Source organism: Xenopus tropicalis, chromosome 2, assembly GCF_000004195.4.
Source record: "Xenopus tropicalis strain Nigerian chromosome 2, UCB_Xtro_10.0, whole genome shotgun sequence".
Lineage (NCBI taxonomy): Eukaryota > Metazoa > Chordata > Amphibia > Anura > Pipidae > Xenopus > Xenopus tropicalis.
This window is the reverse complement of record NC_030678.2, coordinates 118,157,235-118,181,018: the sequence shown is the minus strand read 5'-3', so window position 1 is coordinate 118,181,018 and position 23,784 is coordinate 118,157,235. Positions and strand designations below refer to the sequence as shown.

The following is a 23,784-nucleotide window of genomic DNA, read 5'->3' as shown; positions in this document are numbered from 1 at the left end:
TTATAAAACAAATTTGATATAACTCATTCTGAAATAGGAACATGTAACTGGGCTAAGAATATAACTTGTTTACATTTATAACATTTTTATAACATTTTATGATTTTGTTGTGTAAACCAAGACTTATACAAAATCTTAGCATGAATGAGTGATTTGGGGACAGAAGGCCCAGTTTTCGCTAGATAACTATACTCTATGGAAGCACTAGACACAATGATATGTTTAGATGTGTAGGAATAAATTAACAACAAATAAATTATGTAGTGAAATTGGAGTATGAATAGTAGGAAAAAGCTAATTTTTCAGTAGATGCAAATTGCAAATAAATTCACGTTTTTCATGAGTGACAAAATTGCTTGCAAATCTGCATGAGTATATATAATATAATATATTCAGCACAAGAAAAAATGGTCATTGACTTTAATGCATTTGCACAAGAAAAAAACTGTATAAAAAAGGCAATTAACTCCGATGCATTTGGTGCAACAAAAACATGTATTAAAGTCTGAAACATAACATTTGAGGAGGGTAAAACAGCATGGCAACATGGTGTGGGAAGGTACTTCAGAGAAGGATAAGATGAAGTGAATGGATGAGTGAATGGATTTAAAAGTTTAAAAACAACTTATTGCAATTCTAGGAAAGGAATGATAGGAAGCTCTGGCCATTGGTTGCATTAAGGTGGCCATACACGGGCCGATGGTAGCTGCCGTTATCGGCTCATTGATGCGGTCCCTGAATCAACTGCCTTTTAATGGCGCTTTAATTTGATCATTAGGCCCCAGGGCCAAACGACCGAATTTGTATAAATTCACCTGATATCTCCCACCCATAGGTGAGGATATCAGGAAAAGATCCGCTCGCTTGGCAACCTCGCCAAGCAAGCGGATATTAACGTGCATGGTCACCTTTAGTCCTGGCATTGGCATGCAGAAGGGTTTTAGTCATTTCTTGAGACTGAAGGAAACTATCTGGGTGATACTTCAGAGGAGAAAGTGGAAAAAGAAAAGAGCAGCACAGGAGAACCTGACCCCCCCAACATTTTTGGCCATCAAAAACAGGTTACTGAGAGGCCAACATAAGAGATAGCAAAATATTAGATGAGTTTTGCAGCTAATAGTAAGTTTAGGGTAAGGTGTACAGTAGCCTTCTTAAAATAAAATAACACAGATGTTAATGAAGAGGGGAAAATCTATTGAAATCTACTGGGGCAAACAAACCATCCATTAGGGCACTTACTACTGCTCATGCGTAAATTAAAAAAACATTTAACGCAGAAAATTTGCATTCCGCTCACCATTTTCAATAAGTCTACAAACTCAAAAAAATCAGAAAAACTCAAAGAACTCAAGCTGAAAAAATCTGTAACATTTTGCTAGGACGACTCCTATTGACTTCTAGATGAACTCGCAAGCTTTTAGACGATGAAGTGTCGCATAGGAGTTTTTCAAGTTTTTTTATGCTTGATAAATATTGAACATCCAAGTTCTGGAAACTCAAAATTAGTGAATTTCAGCACAATAAAAATTTGAATTGCAGTAAAAATTCAAATTACAACATTGAAAAATCCATGATCTCGACAAGTTTTATATGGAATTGTCACAGTTTGTTAATCTTGAAAAAGTCTCAACTTTTTTTCAGCGAGTTTTAGTGCTAAAAGAAAAAAAAATCATACCTTTATTAAATGGCCCCTTCAGTATAGGATTTGGAATAAGGAAAGCAACTGAGAGCTTAATATGGCCTGAGATGGTTTTAATACCCCAGTCTCTGGCACTAACTGATACACCTGTTTTACTGAGTTAATACTAATAAAACATTGACTGTTGAAGAACCAAAGGACAAGTTTGGGTGCCCCTGCTCCAAACTCACCTCCATATTGCCCTGGCTTGTTAGAGCATGTTACAGTTGCCAAAAAGCTACACAAAGAGGCTTTTATATAGGGAGCTAGTACAGCAAGTAAAGCTATGGGATCCATTATCCAGAAAGCTCCAAATTGCAGAAGGGCAATCTCCTATTGACTTCATTTCAATCAAATAATTCAAAGTTTTAAAAATTATTCCCCTTTTCTCTGTAATAATAAAATTGTACCTTGTACTTGATCCCAACTGAGATATCTAAAACCTACTGGAGGCAAACCTCAGGTACTGAGCATTCTGGATAAGAGGTGCCATACCTGTACCGACTTTTTTGGTATAATCACTTTTGCTGTGGGTAAAACCTTGATGTAATCATCCAAGAAACGTTCAAATAAAGAAAATTCAATTGCCATTTTTCTTGCATGTCAGAAGGAAGTTTTATACCCTATGAAGGTGATAATGGACGTAGCATTCATTAATGAACTGTTATTATGGTTAAGCACTTCTATGAAACGGCACACACAGAAGAGGTTTTGTTAATGGCTGAACTTGAATGACTTCTGTCCTTCTCTCAACCTAAATAACTATGTAATTATGTAATAGCATGATCTTTTTAAGAGAGAAAACAGGCAAACTGTCAATTCCACCTCTATAATTAATCTGACACATGTAAAAAACAAAGCAAATGGCTTGTCACATCAAATACTAATTGCAACAGAGAAGAAACTTGAGATTAGTTACTGCAGCAGTCAGGGATCATTCTGGTTCAAATCTCCTTTTACTCAGACCTTCAAGGGAATTAAGCAGGAAAATAAATGTCACTACACCATAGAGATGCAGATCCAATCTTAAAGGGGAAGTTGAAATACCATTTAGTAGGCCGCAGCGACTATTTGCTGTTGTAAGTTACTGTTCAATTTGTTTGTAACTGTTTTGTTGTACAGCTTTCCAGTTTAAAAGAAAACTATACCCCCAGAATGAATATTTAACCAACAGATAGTTTATATTATGTTAAGTGACCTATTAAAGAATCAGTTTACTAAAAACTATACATGCAGCTTACCTGTACATATGAAACTTGATAGGCCTCCATAGACAACATCATCATTATCTGGTAAGATAAAGGGACATCTTTTTTGTACCTCCAAACAGTATTGCTTGCATGGGATTTTGCTACTGCATTCTGACTGGGTGACTTCAAAATACTGAGAGCATAGCCAGGACTTATAGACAGCCTGAAATGAAAAATAGAAAATGATAGGTAGATCAGTTTAACTTTAAAGAATGTATAAACAAAGCATGCACAAGTAACTGGAAAAGGTCTGTATTAGAGGGAAGGCAATACAAGTTCTTGATTAGTTTCAATTCTGTAGATAAGTAAGCCCTATACTCAGTAATGAATATTATTTCCATGCTGTATACTGTATAAAGGCTCATTTACAAATACAAAACTTTGGATAGTGCAAAGTTCAGTTTTAGGATACAGATAACCATGTTTTTTTATCCACAATGTAGAGTTTTAACCCAAATAGTAGCACATTTCAGTTAGTAGCACCCCTTATTGGAACACAAGACCTACCACCACATCAAAACAGGCTGGTTGGGCACTTTGGTGGTCTCTGCAATTATTCCCAACTGAAATGTGAATATATTCATAAGCACAGGTAGTTTTATGAATAGTATTAATTAATCTTTTATCTATTTTAGCACATCCCAGTTGTGGTTGGTTTGGTAAATAAGAGCTTGTATCCTCATCCCAGAGACTGAAATTAAATCTCAACACCAATTGCTTACTGCAGGGATATTTGTTGTGTTACTCTCTATTCGCTGGATTAGTTTCAAAAGAGATTATGGGACATACAACTAAACTCATGTCACAAAAACCACAAATGTTTAGTCATTTATTATAAGATCTGAATTAAAAAAGCAAGAACAAACAAAGACGTGGAAACAACACGAAAACTGTGACTTTTTTATAGTGTCACACAAATGAAATGTCAAAAAAAACCCGAAAACCTCTAAAACCACAAAGCAAAGAAAGATTTTCCAGTTGGAAAAAATGACACCGGCCATTAACTTCTACATAATCTCAACAGGTTTCAGACGGCATATTTTTGCTTTTTGGCTTGGATGAGATCTTGAACAAGCATAGTATCCATGGTTTTTGTGATACTAAAATCTACAGTTAGTATTGATGTTGGTATATATAGCAGCGTTTTTCAACCACTGTTGTTGCCTGGTGTGCCGTAGGCAGGGCACCAATGTACTAGGGGGGCACTGCTCTTGGCACCAATGTACTAGGGGGGCACTGCTGCTGGGCACCAATGTACTAGGGGGGCACTGCTCTTGGCACCAATGTACTAGGGGGGCACTGCTGCTGGGCACCAATGTACTAGGGGGGCACTGCTCTTGGCACCAATGTACTAGGGGGGCACTGCTGCTGGGCACCAATGTACTAGGGGGGCACTGCTGCTGGGCACAGAGTTAAATTTTTTAACATTTTCTAATGGTGGTGTGCCTCGTGATTTTTTTCATGAAACAAGTGTGCTTTTGCCCAAAAAAGGTTGAAAAACACTGATATATAGTTTATGTATGTGAGTGTATAAATAGGTCAGTATAGGTTTGTGTGTGCTGGGTTTACTTGGAAGGGTTGAACTTTGCACTCTGGTATTTTTTCAACCCAATGTAATTATGTAACTATGTGACGGTTTTGTTGCATAATAATTTGCAAGAAAAATTGTGGGGGGTTTTCCCCAACAAAATCATGTTTTGGCTCAAAAAAAAACACCATTAGGAAATGCCTCAGTTAATGTCTCATACATCCCATTTTCAAGAATTATCCTTCTATTTAAATGTTCTCTCTAAGGGGCTGATTTACTTACCCACGAACGGGTCGAATGGAGTCCGATTGCGTTTTTTTCGTAATGATCGGTACTTTGCGATTTTTTCTTATGTTTTGCGATTTTTTCGGATTCTTTACGAATTTTTCGGATCCAATACGATTTTTGCGTAAAAACGCGAGTTTTCCTATCCATTACGAAAGTTGCGTAAAAAGTTGCGCATTTTGCGTAGCGTTAAAACTTACGCGAAAAATGCGCAACTTTTCGCGTAAGATTTAGCGCTACGCAAAATGCGCAACTTTTTACGCAACTTTCGTAATGGATACGAAAAACTTGCGTTTTTACGCAAAAATCGTATTGGTAACGAAAAATTCGTACAGAATCCGAAAAAATCGCAAAACATACGAAAAAGTCGCAAAATGTTCGTTTTCAAGTCGGAACTTTTCCAATTCGGGTCGGATTCGTGGGTTAGTAAATCAGCCCCTAAGACTTAGAAATTCTGGTTTTTATTTCAAAACATTTAAATACCTCAAATAAAAGCTATAATAACTCTTGGAGTGCACATTCTTCCTTATAATTTCACCTCAAGCTATATGATTCAGATATTCTCAGCATCCATAGTGTCTGCTACCTGATTACTCTGATGGGATGGGGGTGTGTGTATATATAGGTCTATAAGAGAAGTTATATCTATTAAGTTCTTTGAGTGCTGACTTTCCTGTACATAATATTGAATGTCATATAAAAAATGCTGTACCCTAAATGTGGAGAGGTCAGAGTTGGTGTAGCCTCATTCTGCTGCTAGTGAAGGGTGTTGCAGTCTGATTGACTGTGGTTGTGGTGGTAGAACCACAACAGACCTTTCCTAAAAACTGACCATGTCACTGCCTCTTTATATTTGCACTAGTGCTGTTATATAATCTGTTTTAGCCTTAGCACAGAATAAGCATCTTCCACAAGCAATATATCCTAAGTAACTGATCAATTTGGAATTTATATTAAAAGTCATTCCAATTTTAAACCAGGGGTTCAGCAATAACAGATTGCAGCAGGAAACAGGAGAATCTACTCAAGGGCATTATGAAAAATATAAATAGAAAGCAAGGGAAAGGAATGCCAAGCCTTTTCCTTGGTAGTACAGGTATCGGATCCCTTATCCGGAAACCCATTATCCAGAAAGTTCCGAATTACGGAAAGGCCATCTCCCATAGACTCCATTATAAGCAAATAATTGTAATTTTATAAATGATTTCCTTTTTCCCTGTAATAATAAAACAGAACCTTGTACTTGATCCCAACTAAGATATAATTAATCCTTATTGGATAGAAAACAAGCCTATTTGGGTTTATTTAATATTTAAATGATTTTTAGCAGACTAAAGTTACCGAGATCCAAATTACGGAAAGATCCCTTATCCGGAAAACCCCAGGTCCCGAGCATTCTGGATAATAGATCCCATACCTGTATTTCTTTGTGTATGAGCACCTAGGCAATTGCATATTATGCCTATGTGTGCTTCTTCATATATATTTGTATACATCAGTAATATATACAAGAATATATAGAATTTACTATTATTATTGCCCTTGAATTACACACAGGCATCAGTTAATTAACATGATGAAACTCTGACAATGTAATTCATGTATATGGATACAAAAACACTAATACTAATTAATTTTACTTGCAGGGAAGTGCAATAGATCTTATTGAATCTTCCCAAAAGTGCTTTTGTCAATTAATTAATTGGAAACTCAATTGATGAATACTGCTCATAAGGAACAAACAAGCATCCATTTTAATCTAAAGAAAGAAGGCCTGTCATATTTGCAAATCTATAATTAGATTTCTTTGCTTTGCACATAAAAATGTTTTATAATATATCTTTATGGCATTCATAATCAAATGACATATTTTTTTTTTTATCCCTTTTAGAAAACAAAATGTCCTCTGTGGTTTTGAAGTTAAGCTTGGCAGCCAGTGAACACGTCTGACCGTTTGCCTCTTATGCCTGAAGGAGACATGTTATCAACATCTGCTGTTTCATGTCAAAAAGAAAAGAACCCTGACCTCCTACCTATGGGCCTCCCATATGTCTGCACATCTACACACCAGGTACTGGAATATAACTGAAGGAATGAAAACATGTTTACTATATAGAGAATCTTGTTTCGGGTTTTATTTTTATTAATTACGCAAATGCAAATTTGCAAATGAATGCATATTTTTTAAAATACCAGTGCATTTCAACCTTGTTTCTCAGAGAATGGTTTAAAATATTTCAATGCTTATCTGTCACTCTACGTCAGAGTAAATGCATTAAAAGCCATGAACTTCAAAGGCTCAATAGGCACAGTTAATTGAAGATTAGGGAGTGTACTGGTTGCAGCCAATATTGACTCTTGTCAAGGGCAATGTACCCTCTATTTTCTTGATGACTGTGTGGGCAAAAGGTATCATTCATGAGCACTGAATCCGAGCAAGTGCTGAATTATATGTGCGTGCAAAAATGTTTGTACACCCAGGAGGGGTCATCCCATGAACTCAAATGCTAGAGTACTAAAACATGTAAAATAAGAATCCTTAGCACTCATTCAATAATCACTTGTGTCCAGGGCATACCTGCAGAGCACATTGCATTCAAGCGCGAGCAGGCCTGGATTTGTGGAGAGTCCACAAAGACCCCTACAAATATAGGGGTGGCATGCCAAGCCACACAGCAATTTAGCTTACATATGTAGCAATGGGGACCTCTCCCCACTACTCCGTATGTGAGTTTAAATGGAAGTGGTAATGCGCATGTGAACATGGGAGAGTGGTTTGTTGCGAATGGGGGCAGCCTCGGGACGTCCCAGCAACAAATCTGGCGCTGAGCGCGATGTAGGCCTATATTTTCAGACATGTTTGACAAAAGGACAATCTAAAACATTACACTATTTTCAAGTAAACATGCAGGGGCTTTTGTCCCCATACAATGAAAAAATTATCTGCCTGTCAGAAAGTGATGGAGGTAGGAAGGGTATTATAGGCAGGTGTGCTTAAAGAACAAGGAAAACCTAATTCACTGGAAAAGGGGGTTTGAAAATGTTAGTTTTTTTTCCTGGGCTGGTGCTCTTTAATTGAAAAAAATTGCACAAGCCTGGGGGACTTTCCAAAGAATTTCTTATATGTTGCCATTTCACCTGTCTCTTTCAGAGATGTAAACCCAGGGGAGGCTTAAACCGAGAGGAACCTCTGGCACTAAAAATGTTGCCTAGGGTCTGGTGCTGTTGCTGCAAGTCATGGCACTGTACATGCGTCCATGCACTTCTGAAGCTGCTGAATGCTCACTGTGCATGTGTAAAAGCTCCCTCTGACATCACTGAAAACTTCCTGCACATGTGCATATTAAGGTCAAGCGTAAAACTGGAAAACCCACGGGAACAACATATGATGATGGAACACAGGGGGAGGGGGTCGAAACTGGGTAACTCCCAGTGAAACTAAGGGAGTTGACAAGTCTACTTTTCCAGGCATCCCTCTTTGAATTAAATTAAAACTTTACAATTTTATACCAATGGGTATGTGCAAGCATATTTTTTTTAAAGGGATGCTTGGGAGAGAGAGATAGCAGGGCTGCTGTTCTTTTTTAAGTTCCCTCAGGCAGATACAGTACATTTTTCCAAAAAAGAAGCACTATCCCAGGGAAAAATGTAGCATTTTGACACATTCTCCCCCTATTCTAGAACCCACAGTGAATAATTCTTCCATTGTCCCTTAAGATTCTCACATGGATAACAAAAATAAGTCACTTACTTTTATGTGAAACTATAAATGAACTGAAAACAAACACAAGCAACAGTAAAAACAAAATGGGATAGATATGCAAAGTTAACAGGACAGGAAAGAAACAGGTATAGCAGTTAATGGAGAAAAATCAATTGAAACTGTGCTGCCCCAGCAGTTAATATTTGTGCATACCTCCCAACATTTGAAAAATGAAAAGAGGGACGCCCACTTTTGTGGCCACGCCCCAATTACCCCATAAAAAAAAATACTCCTTTTATATAGATGAAATGGCGGGATCAGATGCAAATGTGCTATACCCTCATACTGAACGACCTAAGGAAAACAATATAGCAACTCCTACATTAAAATACAAATATAGAGAGAAGGCATTTAGTTATAAGTGAGTTATAACTATGTACCAGTTTTGCCCCCCCATACACAGTACCCCCATACACAGTGCCCCCATACACAGTAGCCCCCCATACACAGTACCCCCCATACACAGTAGCCCCCTATACACAGTACCCCCCATATACAGTAGCCCCCATACACAGTAGCCCCCCATACACAGTAGCCCCCTATACACATTACCCCCCATAGGGCTCCGCCTTCGTCTTCTCTCCTTATGCGGCTCCTTGTGCGGTGGCGACAGGCCCTTTTATAAGGTTGTGCCCGTGCGTAATGACGTCACACGTACCCAAAGGCGCAACCTTATAAAAGGGCCTGTCGCGCTGTGTAAGGAGCCGCATAAGGAGAGAAGCCGCAGGAGAAGTCAGAACGTCCGGCTCCAGCCAGCGCATCCCGCTGTGCTGGCTAGTTCAATGAATGTCCCGCGGTGGTGAGGAGCTACTCCAGGGGGCTGATTTACTTACCCACGAACGGGTCGAATGGAGTCCGATTGCGTTTTTTCCGTAATGATCGGTACTTTGCGATTTTTTCGTATGTTTTGCGATTTTTTCGGATTCTGTACGAATTTTTCGGATCCAATACGATTTTTGCGTAAAAACGCGAGTTTTCCTATCCATTACGAAAGTTGCGTAAAAAGTTGCGCATTTTGCGTAGCGTTAAAACTTACGCGAAAAGTTGCGCATTTTTCGCGTAAGTTTTAACGCTACGCAAAATGCGCAACTTTTTACGCAACTTTCGGAATGGATACGAAAAACTCGCGTTTTTACGCAAAAATCGTACAGAATCCGAAAAAATCGCAAAACATACGAAAAAGTCGCAAAATATTCGTTTTCAAGTCGGAACTTTTCCAATTCGGGTCGGATTCGTGGGTTAGTAAATCAGCCCCCAGGGGTTAGGAATGCAACATTCTATTTGACCTCCGGCATTTGTCATCCATTCCAACACTTGTATATTCACTTTAGCATTTATACATCTGCTCCAAATAAAGAGCATCAAAAAACATTATTGATTCAAATTACCTTTGTAACCAGGGTGTGGTTTGAGGAAAAGACTGATATATGAATAGGAGAGAACCTGAACAGAAAAAAGTAATATAAAGTAACAATTAAACTATAGAGTCACAGAACAATCGTTTTTTGGCTGCCGGGGTCAGTGACCCCCATTTGAAAGCTTGGAAGGAGGCAGCAAATAATTCAAAAACTATAAAAAATAATGAAGAGTAATTGAAAGGAAATTGCTTAGTATGCTGTTTAGTAAGCTTACTATCACATACTAAAGGTTAACTTAAAGGTGAACCACCACTTTCATGAGTCTAAAAACTCTTAAATTTTTTTTAAAAAAACTAGAATAGAAAAACCGCATAGATTTTCAGCTCCCATTGACTTCTACACGAACTTGCAAGCTATTAGATGGCAATGTTTAATTTCTTGGGGATTTTTTTGAGCTTAATAAATATCAAACATTCAGATTTGGGAGTTTCTGCCCAAAAATTCATATCTCTAGGGGTAGCTATATTCTGCATGCACTTTTACATTTAGGGCTAAATATATCATTATTATCTTGCTTTGGTTTCCTAGCTTCTATACATCATACTAGCTCAGTCCCTATAAACATCCTGCAGAATTACAATGTAACTACTACAAACCAATGTGGGGATGGGGTCAGTTAAACGTGAACAAGAATGTAATGTTCCAGGCACTAGCAGGCAGTACAGCCTGTACCGAGAGATAAAACTCTTGCGGAATAGTTCTTTTCCTGCAGTAAACTGAATTGTGCCAGAAAATCTGAGGTGTACTAGCCATTTAAGTTCTGCAAAAGCATGATAATATTGAAATGTCACACGGTTCTCTTAATCTCTAGTTTTCCATAAAGTGTGCCAAATAAAATCAAAAATCTCATATGTCATGAGTGGATTTGTAGAGACAAATAAATAATAAATGGTAGTACATGGCAGTAGAAATATACATAGATTTAAATCAAGTGTATATCACACATGCTCAGTGTGCTCTGGGCTATTGCTAAAAAGCTAAGCCTAGGGCTCCCTGTACAGGTGAAGACTAGTGATGGGCAAAATTTTTCTACAGGCATGGATTCATGGCGAATTTCTCTGTTTCACTTGGCGGATTTTTTTCACGAAACAGACTGGAAAATTTGAAGCGCAACAAAATATTGTTGTCCACATAAAAAAATTGTCACTTGCGTAAAAAAAATGCTGTGCGTCAAAAAATTGAAGCGCAAGTCAAAAAAAGACACACATGACAATTTTCTATTGTCAGGGTATTTTCTGGCATTTGTAGTTGTGACAAGTAGCTCCTACTAAGTAGCTCTGTGTGTCTTCAACCCTAAATCACTGAAATGTTAGCAAAATATAGATGGGGAGGCTACAATCAATTTTGTTGCACTGGTTTTCATGTTGTACCTATTCAAATAAAGTACTGAAATAATTTCTAGACCTATATTAGCAAAACGATTAAAAATGTCCACAGTGACAATGCAGTAGACTTCAACATGTGACTTATCCTTTCATTTTTCATTGGGAGGACCTACAACTCCCTACCTCACAATGGGATGTACAAACCGCATAAAAAAAGTTGCACACTGGCTAATAAACAACACACGTAATTAGCATTACCTGTCCTTTTTTTTTTGGTTGTTTGGTTGTTGTTCAGAAGGTGCTATGTCTGAAAACATTGCACCACCACATGCAATGTATCATTGCACTACAAGTATAAGGAGTGCTGCAAAATCTAGTCATATCAGGATATACAGTATAATTCATACAACCATATACAGTACCAGAAACATGTTTTGGGTTCTGTTGGCTTTCATTAAATGTTTTGAAAACATAGTTCATGAGTAAATGAGCGCTTACAATATCTCTCCCACCAGAGTGCATATCTGCTAAGTGCATTAGGCACAATGACTTGACTTCCAGCTGTTTCCAATTATCAGAAAGATTCTATTGACTGTTCTTTCCCTTATACCCTTACTGTTAATGGTATAACACTAGGAGAAGCAGACCATGCTGCAGAGGGAATGAGGGAAAAGGGGTCAGGTAAGGGCCCAAACCTATGATGCCAAATGTATACACACAGAAGGTGCAGTTAGTGCAGGTTGCAAGCCAAGCGGAGGATGACCATAACTATTTTTATTGTATAAAAATAATTAACTATAACATACAAATCACCATTTATGAAAATCATTACCAAAAATACAAACAAAAAAGAGTAAAATTTCAGAAGTTTTTTTTTTCTCAAGTTTTAAAAAAGACACATTTTGCAGTAAGTGAAATTGGTCTTGGAGTCACAGAAAGCAGAGAATTATACTTTTTTTTTTTAATAATCCACCAGGAATAAAAACAACTGAATACTCTGTAGAGCCATGTACAATGCTATTATTATAAGACTTCATTGCCATTTACATTTGTGTGGCAGAAGGGGATTACAATAAGTATTCAGTGTCTTTAGGCTGTGATATTTTTTTATGAAGAAGCTGATTATACAAGACCAAAGGTTGCACGTATTCCCATCTGTTGAAAATATATTACCGCAATAACATCCTGATTTGGAATTCATATTCATATCTAGGAAGCCTGCTTATACCTACTGGCTAACTGAAATGGGGTATTTGGGGAAAAAAAATAGAAAAATGTTCAATTTTTTACAACTACAGTGTCCATATGCCTAAGGAAATGTTTCTGACTGTCAAGGAAAAGGCTCGGCTCAAAATACTGCCTGTAAATTATACATCTAGCTAGTAACAGAGGTCAAGAACACTGTTGTTTTTTTTAAAAAAAAAATGTTCGTTCCTTTAAATGTGTTAAAAAACATATATACACAGACTTTTCCCATATGGTTTACCTCTGCTGGCATCAATAAATATTTATCTAGAAAAATTACAGGCATTAAGATGTGTGAAATGAAAATGATGCTGCCAGTTTCATTTAAGGTGGAAGACGATAGGCATAAATAAGATTACACATCGATATTAGTAGCTTTTATTTACCAGAATGTACTCTGGTTGCAGAGTGAAACTAAAGTCTGCCAAATTGACATTTCGCCACTCTCTATTCATTTCTATGGGATCGTCACTTTCACCAATAATAAATATGCTTCCAAAAATCACACAGAAATAAATAGATCAATAGAGAAATGTCCTGTGGACTGTTGCAATCTCCTATTTCACTCTTTAATAAACATACCACTATACTGTCTTTATTTTTCCTAATATACTTTAGGCCTATCACTATGGAGAACAATGGGCTAGATTCAATTAAATACGAAAAAACATATCTCACAATTTATGTTCTTATTTTCTACAGACTTCAGTGACGTTTTCACGAGGTCAAACATGTTTTTCCTGTAATGGTATCTAGTCCTACTGCCTTTTAAAATACACAAATTGCAATTTTAAAAAAAATAAACTGGTTCTGCTGCCTTATGTTTGTGTAGGGGTCATGGCATGAAGCAGAACGCACTGTAACAGGGGGGCTGGGCCAAAGGGTCTGCTTCCTCTATAACTGTAGAGATACCACCTTCCTAGCTGCCCCCCTTCTTGAAATTGAATGGGCAGGAAACAAGGCTCTCCAGCAAGCAAGCAGGGAGAAGGTAGGGCGGTAGGGGTTGTGGGCCCCTCTAAAGATTTATTTGTGTGGGGGGGATACTTGCTAAGTAGTTTTGCCACTGGGTGACGTTATGTTAAGAAATGTTAGCATAGCTGATCTACAGTTCTTCGCCTCTTACCAAGAGGATGCAGTAGTGGTAGAGATTAGCAAATAATGGTCTGCAAGTTGGCCATCCTGCTATTATAACTAAGTGTACATAACCCTCAAGATACAACACTGCTATTCTATCTGTAGATTATAATGATTTTAAAAAAAGCCAGACAGGATGCATGTCTTAATCCTCTCCAATTATTGATTAACATGTAAAGAAAAGCTATACCCCCAAACAATGTAGGTAGCCATAAAAACATTTTGCATAAAACAGCTCATTTGTAAAACCCTGCTTCATCCAAATCAACCATTTTCATAAAAATATACTTTTTTAACAGTATATGCCATTGGGTAATCCTAAATAGAAAATTGCTATTTTAAGTACTAGGGCTGCTCACTTGGATCAGACGATTCAACAAACTAAAGACCCACATACATGTTAGGTCACATCAGCCAATTAATAGAAAATATTTTTTTAATAGGCTACTTAATATAGTATAAACTATCTGGTGGTTAAGTTTTCTTTCTTGGTGTATAGTTTTCCTTTAACATTATGAGATCTGACTGTGGTATTGACTCCATTATACCTTCTTTTTAATACTTGAGTTATATAAATGTGCAGAGGGCAAGAAAATGCTTGGAGACCCTCACCTCAAAGTGTCCCTGCACAAAAACCCAATTATTCCTCCCACCCCAGTCTGCGGTCATCGCTGCCACAGCTACCTAGCCCACCCCTGTCCACCACTCCAAGCCGTCACTCACTCCTCTTACTTTGGAGGTGAGAGGCAGCCAGTCTATTCAGCAGGGGCAGTATGTGGCCTCGACGAGGAGTTAGAGATTTGGGGTAGGGCTCTGGGCAATAGTTTGCCAGTTAGGGAATTAGAGTGTTCAGGTGTAAGTTAGTGGGAACCTGAGGCAGCTTGGGAAAAGCTTGCATTCTGCATGCTGGACATGAGAAGAGGAGGCCTCCTCAAGGCTAATAGTATTCTGCTGGTGCATTTTCTACATGACAGTGGCACTGGATGGAATGCTGTGTGTGTGAGGATCCACAGGAGAAGTGTTTATTTGTTATAACTGATTTATATTGAAATGTTAGACATCAAGTGTTCAAGTCTGTGCCCTGCCATCCCTGTGAGAAGCTGTTAAATAAAGTCTGTGCCTTGGTTCTTTGCACTGCTTTGTTAGATCCCTACTTTCTTGTGATGGGAGTCCATCAGCTATGGGTGACCCAGTTATGTGTGGACATTAGAGACATTAAAGAGTTATCAGCTATGAAGCTGATAAAAAAATTATGCCCAGATTATGTTCCTGAACCCAGACTGTGTGTCATTGCATTTTTATTATTTTGTGTATACCTTTCTTGTGCTAGTCATCCATTTAGTGTAAGCATATCATATTACCAACCTAGAAAAATCTTGCCTTAAAGCTTCTCCTTTTTCACATCACATGACTGGAATGTAACAGCTCTATTCATCTTGTCTACAATGGCCGTGATTGGCTTGGTGACTTCCTTTGTCTGTCTGATCCAACTGCCTGACATGACATTTCCTAATGAGCTCCTTGTGTAAAAGCTAACAACAGGCATGGCAGTGCAGCACCCTCTTTTTACTTAATGACTACTTCACATTAAATCAGTAACCGTCAAGTTCAGCTTTGACTGCTGAAGTCTATGTTGTACACATTTGTTGTAGGGTTGAATCTTCCTATTAACTCATTCATTCTGCCTATAATACAGAATCATTCGTGCATTTCAATGCAGATGCCTGGAATCAATTTAGCACATTTTCATTCTACTGGTGAATCTGTTGTTTTGTCTCTGGAATTCTATTAGTATTCACTACATGCTCTTACCTTCCCTCATACACATCGTCTAATGCAGAATCTTCCATGCTGGCCTGTGACATTTTTATACCTGTTCCGAGTTTGCAACTACACTAATAATGAAGTCTTTAAGCTATAACGTCAGATAATAATTTAAGCTAAAGGTTAAATGGGAAATCTAATACTGTTACATAGCAGAACAATATATTATGGGATTAGAAAGCAGAAATATTTGTAATTTCATAATACACAAATATGATGTTGCTGTTTTAAGACTGAAAGAGCCGAAAGGCTCTTTAACCCAAGCACTGCTTTTATAAAACATTCTTTTAATGTGATCCACTGCAATTCTCTCTGTGTTGCAGACTCCCAGGCAACAGAGTGGTTAGTAGTACCAAGCACGGAGAAATTCTAAATGCTTCATTTGTGATTGGCAGCCCTAGATATATAACAAGGATTAACAGTTACAGAACAGAACATGATTCTCTTTCAGCCTTATATGTGCCATCTAGCCCAGCGTTTTTCAACCGCTGTTCCGCGGCACACTAGTGTGCCGCGAGATGTTACCTGGTGTGCCGTAGGCAGGGCCGCAATTTTTACTTTCAAAGATACCTAGAGGCGTGGCTTAGAAAGTTGGCGGGATCAGGCTTACTAAGCAGTCAAGGCAAGGGCGGGCGTAACTTATTTTAAGCAAGCGGAGCTTAGGGCGTGGCCTTGCGATACAGGCGCCGATAGAGCGGAGGGGGTGGGGATAGGAGGCGGAGGGTTGGGAGGCGTGGCTTTGTGGGACTGGCGCCGATAGAGCGGAGGGGGTGGGGATAGGAGGCGGAGGGTTGGGAGGCGTGGCTTTGTGGGACTGGCGCCGATAGATCGGAGGGGGTGGGAGGCGTGGCCCTGTGGTACAGTCGCTGATAGAGCGGAGGTGGTGGGGATGGGAGGCGTGGCTCTCGGGTGTCAGGAAGTCACGGAGCGCGGGATTTTTCAATCAGCCAGATGAAAAGATGAATACGACGAAGAGCATGGAGGCAATTCTGGAATTCTTTGTGCTGTGTGATCCAAAGAAGCGGCCAGTCAGACTGAACCGGTAACCATAGTATTCGGGCTGATAATATTTCCTCCGCTAATGCTGTATTTATGTCTTTTCACAGCGCCATGCATACTGCACAGAATAGTATGGGCCTGCTCTGGCAACCTGCTGTCCTATTGCTCCATCTGTTTTATAACTTTGTAAAACCTTTGCTGGATTTTATTTGATTATATGCCTTAATTTGGGGCTGGCTCTTGGCACCAATGTACTGGGGGGCACTGCTGCTGGGCACCAATGTACTGGGGGGCACTGCTGCTGGTCACCAATGTACTAGGGGGGCACTGCTCTTGGCACCAATGTACTAGGGGGGCACTGCTCTTGGCACCAATGTACTAGGGGGGCACTGCTCTTGGCACCAATGTACTAGGGGGCACTGCTCTTGGCACCAATGTACTAGGGGGGCACTGCTGCTGGGCACCAATGTACTAGGGGGGCTGGCTCTTGGCACCAATGTACTAGGGGGGACTGCTGCTGGGCACCAATGTACTAGGGGGGCTGGCTCTTGGCACCAATGTACTAGGGGGGCACTGCTGCTGGGCACCAATGTACTAGGGGGGCACTGCTGCTGGGCACCAATGTACTAGGGGGGCACTGCTGCTGGGGCACCAATGTACTAGGGGGGCACTGCTCTTGGCACCAATGTACTAGGGGGGCACTGCTGCTGGGCACCAATGTACTAGGGGGGCACTGCTCTTGGCACCAATGTACTAGGGGGGCACTGCTCTTGGCACCAATGTACTAGGGGGCGCTGCTGCTGGGCACCAATGTACTAGGGGGGCACTGCTGCTGGGCACAGAGTTAAATTTTTTAACATTTTCTAATGGTGGTGTGCCTCGTGATTTTTTTCATGAAACAAGTGTGCCTTTGCCCAAAAAAGGTTGAAAAACACTGATCTAGCCTAAACCTAATCAAAATCATATTTTCATTTAGTTGCAGATAAAATCTTATATTATGAACAGATATTTTGTAGTCATAAATTAAGATCCGTATTGCATATTTTATATGTACAAAAGATTATTATTAAAGGTAGAAGCATTTTTTGGTCCCTTTTTATCATTAGCTTATTCTATTCCACATGGCCCAGGTTTGTTCTTATCACTCTATGACTACCTGAAAGATTTGGAGGAAAATATAATAAGCAAAGAAATTATAGCATTAAAAGGGTGATTCATCTTTAAGCTAACTTTTAGTATGTTATAGAATGGCCTATTCTAAGCCTTTTTAATTGGTCTACAATACATTATTTATTTGTTATAGCTTTTATAAGTTGCCTTCTACTTCCAACTCTTTACAGTTTTATTGTTATTGTTACATTTGTTACTTTCTTTTCTATTCAGGCCCCCTCCTATTCATATTTCTGTCTCTCATCCAAACAACAAACAACTGCTGAAACTCCATACTGGAGAGCTCCTGAACTGAAAATGAAATAACTATAAATAATTAAAAAATAAATACCAATTGCAAATTGTCTCAGAATATTATTCTCTACATCATTCTAAAAGTGAACTAAAAGCTGAACAACCCCTTTAAGAATCATATTAGTGTGCAGTTACCGTAGCCATTTTACATCGGCACATCAGAATGCGGTGTGGGCCGGCTGCAATCATACCCCCTGCACCCCTGGTAGTTCCGCCCCTGTGTAAGACCTTTTATCCAGGACCTAGAGTTTTCCGGATAAGGGGCCTTTTGTATTTTAGATATCCATACTTAAGTCTACTAATTAATCCAAATAGGATTGTTTTACCTCCAAAAGGGATTCATTATATCTTAGTTGGGATCAAGTACAAGGCTATGTTTTAATATTACAGAGAAAATAGGAATCATTTAAAAAAAAAAAAAAAAAATGGAAATCTGAATTATTTGATTAAAATAGAGTTTGTGGAATATGTTGTAATTTCTAGATAATGGATTCCATACAAATACTTGCTCCTCTGCTCATTGTTGATGCTGTTTAAATTTCTGGCATAGGCTGCAATGCTGACAACTGCAATGTAATCTTGTATTTACCACCATACCACTACCATGGTGGTGAAATATATTGAATGGCAAACTGCATGCTACCTTCTGATTTTAACATTGATACAGGGGTGTTGCTAGGATCTCACTGGCATGCAGCTAGGTCAAAACATTAGAAATTTGGACCACTCTGTACTGTATTACCATGAGAGCACTGTTACATTCTGCGCACTGGCAGTATAGTCAATATTAGTACAACAGGCTTGCAGAAGAGAAATGGAAAATGAATGTGGTTAATGATACCTGGGGCACAGGGAAATAGACACAGCATGCACACCACAACATTCTAGACCTAGTACATCTGTGTGTACGTGTGTTTATTTTTTGTGTGGTCTATATCAAGTTTCAGGCATCCAAAAAGCTCCAAATAGGACATCAGTGTAAAGCAATTTAAGTGGCCTGCAGTGTAACTATTTCTTTACATTTTCAAAAGAGGCAGCTGAATGACAGTGTATTCATTGTATAATGTTTTCTCCATTTCTTCTTTGTCTTATTATTTCTCTCTATTCTTGAAGAGCAAAGAACTAAAAAAAAAAAAAAAAGAATGAAGCATTGGCAATGCTACTGAAAGTGTACTATTTAATTAAGGCTAATGTTATAGGACAGATTCAATCACATGTTTTCTCGGCTGTTAGAGAAACGTCTTCTAATTTGAAACTACTGCTGTTATAAGTAGACCCCAAGCCTTTGATTACAATTTGAATCCAGTTTTCCAGAGCTAAGTTGTTTATATTGGATTCTGATGGAAGTAAAGCCCAGTAATCATGTTAGGTTTGTTACAGTGCTTGTTGATGCCTTATGAGTATTATGGCCTCATTCTTTTTCTTACTCTTGAAAATATGAGATAGGGCATGAAAGAAAAGATTTTGCATTCCTGCGCTTATTTCTTGTTCATCTGTATGGTATCTATGACAACCATATTTCGCATATATCAAAAATGTTTCACATAAGTAGCATCTGTTAAAAAATTACCAAAAAGTTGCATTTGTTCTATTTTAAAAACACAAATTGAAAAAAAAACAAACATTTTGTTGTAGTTATTTTATCCTGTGCATGTGAAAATATTTTCTTTAGGCCAGGATTATGAGATATTATATATTTATGACTAGAAAGAACAGCAAAGTTAGAATAAATGTATTTTGCCTTGGGTGGTGTGACGTCATCAGCAAGCGACCTTCCGCTTTCTGTCCCCTCGTGTTTTTTTTTAGAAACGAAATCAACTCAAAACCCTAGAAGACCTACTAGGTGATACCCATCCCACCGACCTAGACAGGTTCAAATATCGCCAAATTAGACACTTCATACAATCAATTTTCCCACCACATAAAGAGAAGCCAGAACCAACAGAAATATAACGAATTTGGTCGAAAGATAGAGCCCCCAAAAGGGCCATCTCACTTTTATATAAACAAATCCTGAACCTTAGACCTCACCCGGCAGACCACTTCAGAGTAAAATGGGAGAAAGGCCTTAACATTAATATAGATGAAATCCAATGGGCCAAAATAATTCAATTAATACACACTTCCTCCCAATGTACAAAAATACAAGAACTCAACTATAAAATACTAACCAAATGGTACAGATATCCCACAAAATTAAATAAAATTTATAGTGCAGTCTCCCCAAACTGCTGGAGATGCGGTAAACACCCAGGAACCCTCACACACATATTCTGGAGCTGCCCAGCACTGACCCTCTTTTGGTCTACAATACGAGATACCATCAAATTACTCACAGACATAGAGATCCTAGACACCGCCCCGACAATTCTACTACATGATACCTTCTCCTCAACTAAAGCATATAGAAACTCTTTAATCCCAATACTGTTAGATACAGCCAAAGCTCTTATACCAGTAAAATGGAGAACCACAGAAAGCAGCACAATAAGGGACTGGCTACATAAAGTGGCAGAGATCCATAAATTTGAGGAACTGAAATCCAATTCTGCCGCGGACTCTCAGAAGTTTATTACTAAATGGTTCCACGGGACAGAATTCACAAACACAGACACCTACAGGCGTTTATGTCTCGCATAAGGTCTTAACCACACAAATTCTCCTGCTCAGAGTTGGGAATCTGCCTAAACGGATGAACAAAATAGGGCTAAATACGGGCCCTGGTTGGCATCCCGACCCCATCCTACAAACCAGCAGATTCTCAGTCATTCTCCCCCCACAGGCCCACTAAAGCCTCCCAGGACTCTCCCATCACCTATCCGTATGCCCTCGAGCATCTTCCATACGGTAAAATCATAACTATTCCAGACAGGATTTCCTTAACCCCCCCTACCCTCTCTATCCCCTTACCCCACCCACCTCCCTTTCCCAGTTCTATATACCCCTTTCACCCTTCCCCCTCCTAAATCGGTACTTTCCTTTTTACCCCCTTGTTATAATGTTCCAATTATTTTGTTGGACGATCCACTGTCTTATGGCTAACAACCAGACCACGCAACGCAAGAACCTCCCATGACTTCACCGGCTGGACCCCGCTAACTGAATGTATAGGAGGCTAGAGAGTGCATACTTGACTTCTTTATAAAGATGTATAGCACCCGTTATGCTTTTCTCTTGCCTTACCATGCTTTTATATAAACATATGTTCAGATGGATCTATATTTGTACCAGGATTAAAACTCAATAAAAATATAATTAAAAAAAAATGTATTTTGCCTCACTAAAATGTAAGGGAAAACTGTCTTTGGACACTGTAAACCAGCTAAAGAAACACAAAGAATACATTTTTTATTAAATGTCATCTTTGCGTATATTCATTTTTCAGTATTGCAGGTCTCTTCAAGCTGAAAATGTTATTAATTAAGCAATGATTCATGTACTTTAAGGCAGAGCAAGTCAAACACTGATTGTAATTGCAGTTGATTTCAATTGCAGCTAATTGGTTTTAGCAAGCAGATATCCATGGTTCTAGACATGATAGGCCTAGAGCGGTGATAAGAAATGATATGCCATTGGTGGAACTTTTAGAAGAGGTAAAATGAACACATTGACCAAGAAAACTAACCAAAATGCTGTTCAGTTCTTGTGAAACAAACAGCATTTTTATGAATCTGTTATAAGAATATATTACATTATGGGCATGCATAGTAAAGGCTGCTAAAGCAATGTTCCTAGGGTGGATGTAAATTTAAAGTATTTTCTGTGGGGAAAAAAGGTGTAAAATGCTGTGTAAAATAAATGTCAAATTTATCAAAGTGTGTATTTTATTTCACACCATTATTTTAAACCACTTTAGATCTCAAGTACACAAGTAAAGTCAATTGGAAAAATTCAAGTGTCAAGTAAGTTCAAACAGAAGTAGCTCTATAAAAAAGTGTCAAAATATGCTGAATGAATGTCATATTTTCACATAACTTTTTTAAGTGGCTGATGACTTTTATGCCAGAATATTACACACCTAAAATCAATACACATTGATAAATATGCTTTTTTTTTTTTTTACATGTCGGCGGGGCGGTATATTTTTTACACAGCATGATCTATAGGCCCCCTAAATGTGCTGCCATGACCTGAAATTTAACACATGGATTCGGAGAAGATGACTGATATTTTGGATGGAACGGATAAACTCATAATGATGCAAGAAACTATAATGAAAAAACTCCCATCCAGCTGTAATTGAACAGACTGCATCATATTAGTAGCACATATTTGCTCTTAATATCTCTCCTCAAAGTGGCAATATATCCTAAAGAAGAAGGCTTCTTGCAACGTACTTACTACCCATACAGACCTTCATGTACTTGAGTTAATAATGTAATCACAGCTGTTCACTAGTCCAATTAGTTTAAGTCGATAAATATGAAATACTGTTGCACAGATATAAAATCCAGTAATTTGTCATACGTTTACTGCCAAAACTATTTATAATTTCAATTACAGCTACATTACACAAATTCTGATAATTATTTATGCAAAGTCTCGTTACATTTTGCATTGAAATCTTTTCCATTAAGAAGGTACTCATTTTATGGGTTACGTATGTTTGAGAGTAGCATTCCTCTACTCTGTACCTCAGCATTACATGGATACATACTTCATTTGGGTTGGAAAAAATAGACAAGGCAATAGCTGAAAAAAAGACAACAGTGCGTCAAGTTTACTCCTTCAGAGTGTAAAGAAGAATTAAAAATTCAATTACTTCCTAGGATCACATATACTGGAACATAAGGATGAGAAATTCTCCAGATGGACATACTTCAGAGTGAAGGAAACAGCCCCCCTTTATCTTGCATTGCATTCGTTTATACACATAGCACAACAAATTGACAAATTTATACCTTCATCTGTTTTCAAACATTTTCCCAACAGTCAGGTATAACATCGCTAAATAATAAAACAAATACAATTTGAACTGCTGGAAATCCTTCAGGATTCCTCAGTTTGAATTTTCACAAATCTGGCTAACTATTGTATGCAAACAATATTCATTCATATAAATGTAGACATGTATGTATGATCATAAATATATACAGCTACATTTTGATATGTCTTTAATAAAGGTCAGGTAACATGTATATAAGTGACAAACTCTATCTAATAGTAATACATTAAGGGGTATATTTATCATGCTGTGTAAAAAGTGAAGTAAAACATCACCGGTGATGTTGCTCATAGCAGCCAATCAGATGCTTTGCTTTGATTTTCTAACTGTTAAAATCTAATTGCTGATTGGTTGCTCTGGGTAAGTTCACCAGTAATGCTTTACTCCACTTTTTACACAGCATGATAAATATACCCCTTAGTCTAAACCAATTGAACATGCTGAGTAGCTCTTCCTTATGAGATATGACTTTGGTTCATTTGGTTTAGACTTACTGTATTAACATTGTCTAACATTTAAAATTCAAATAAACTTGTTTTCACAAATGTCTTACTACTGATTTACACTTTCTAAAAAGTCTGAACTGAAAAAGGCTCCATGGGATAAAGTTACAGAAAAGTCACGAAAATACAGAATTGTGTTGCAGGAAAACTGTGACTTTTTAGAATTGTTGCACAAAATACCCAGTGTCAAAAGTCCAAAACCTCTAAAGTTTTGAAAGCAGAAGAAGGATCCTCCAGGGAAGGGGAGGGACATATGCTATCTACATGAGCTTGGCAAGTTTTAGCTGAATTCTGACACATAGTAAAGCTTGGAAAAGCCAAAAAAAATTTTCCTGCTAATTTTAGTGCTAAAAATCTGAATCGGGGGGAAAAGATCCATCAGTTTCTAAATGGCCCCCCTTAGTGTAATGTATAAAAAACAAC

The 23,784-nt window shown here is 38.2% G+C and overlaps 1 protein-coding gene across 1 annotated transcript in view; it reads right to left on the bottom strand.

Annotated features, from left to right (window-relative positions):
• fam155a (family with sequence similarity 155 member A) overlaps window positions 1-23,784 on the bottom strand; it is a 247,739-nt gene that overhangs the window by 6,310 nt on the left and 217,645 nt on the right. The window contains exon 2 of the mRNA XM_031897043.1: window positions 2,920-3,091. Within this exon, the coding sequence (XP_031752903.1) occupies window positions 2,920-3,091 (172 nt within the window). The remainder of the gene's footprint in view (window positions 1-2,919; window positions 3,092-23,784) is intronic.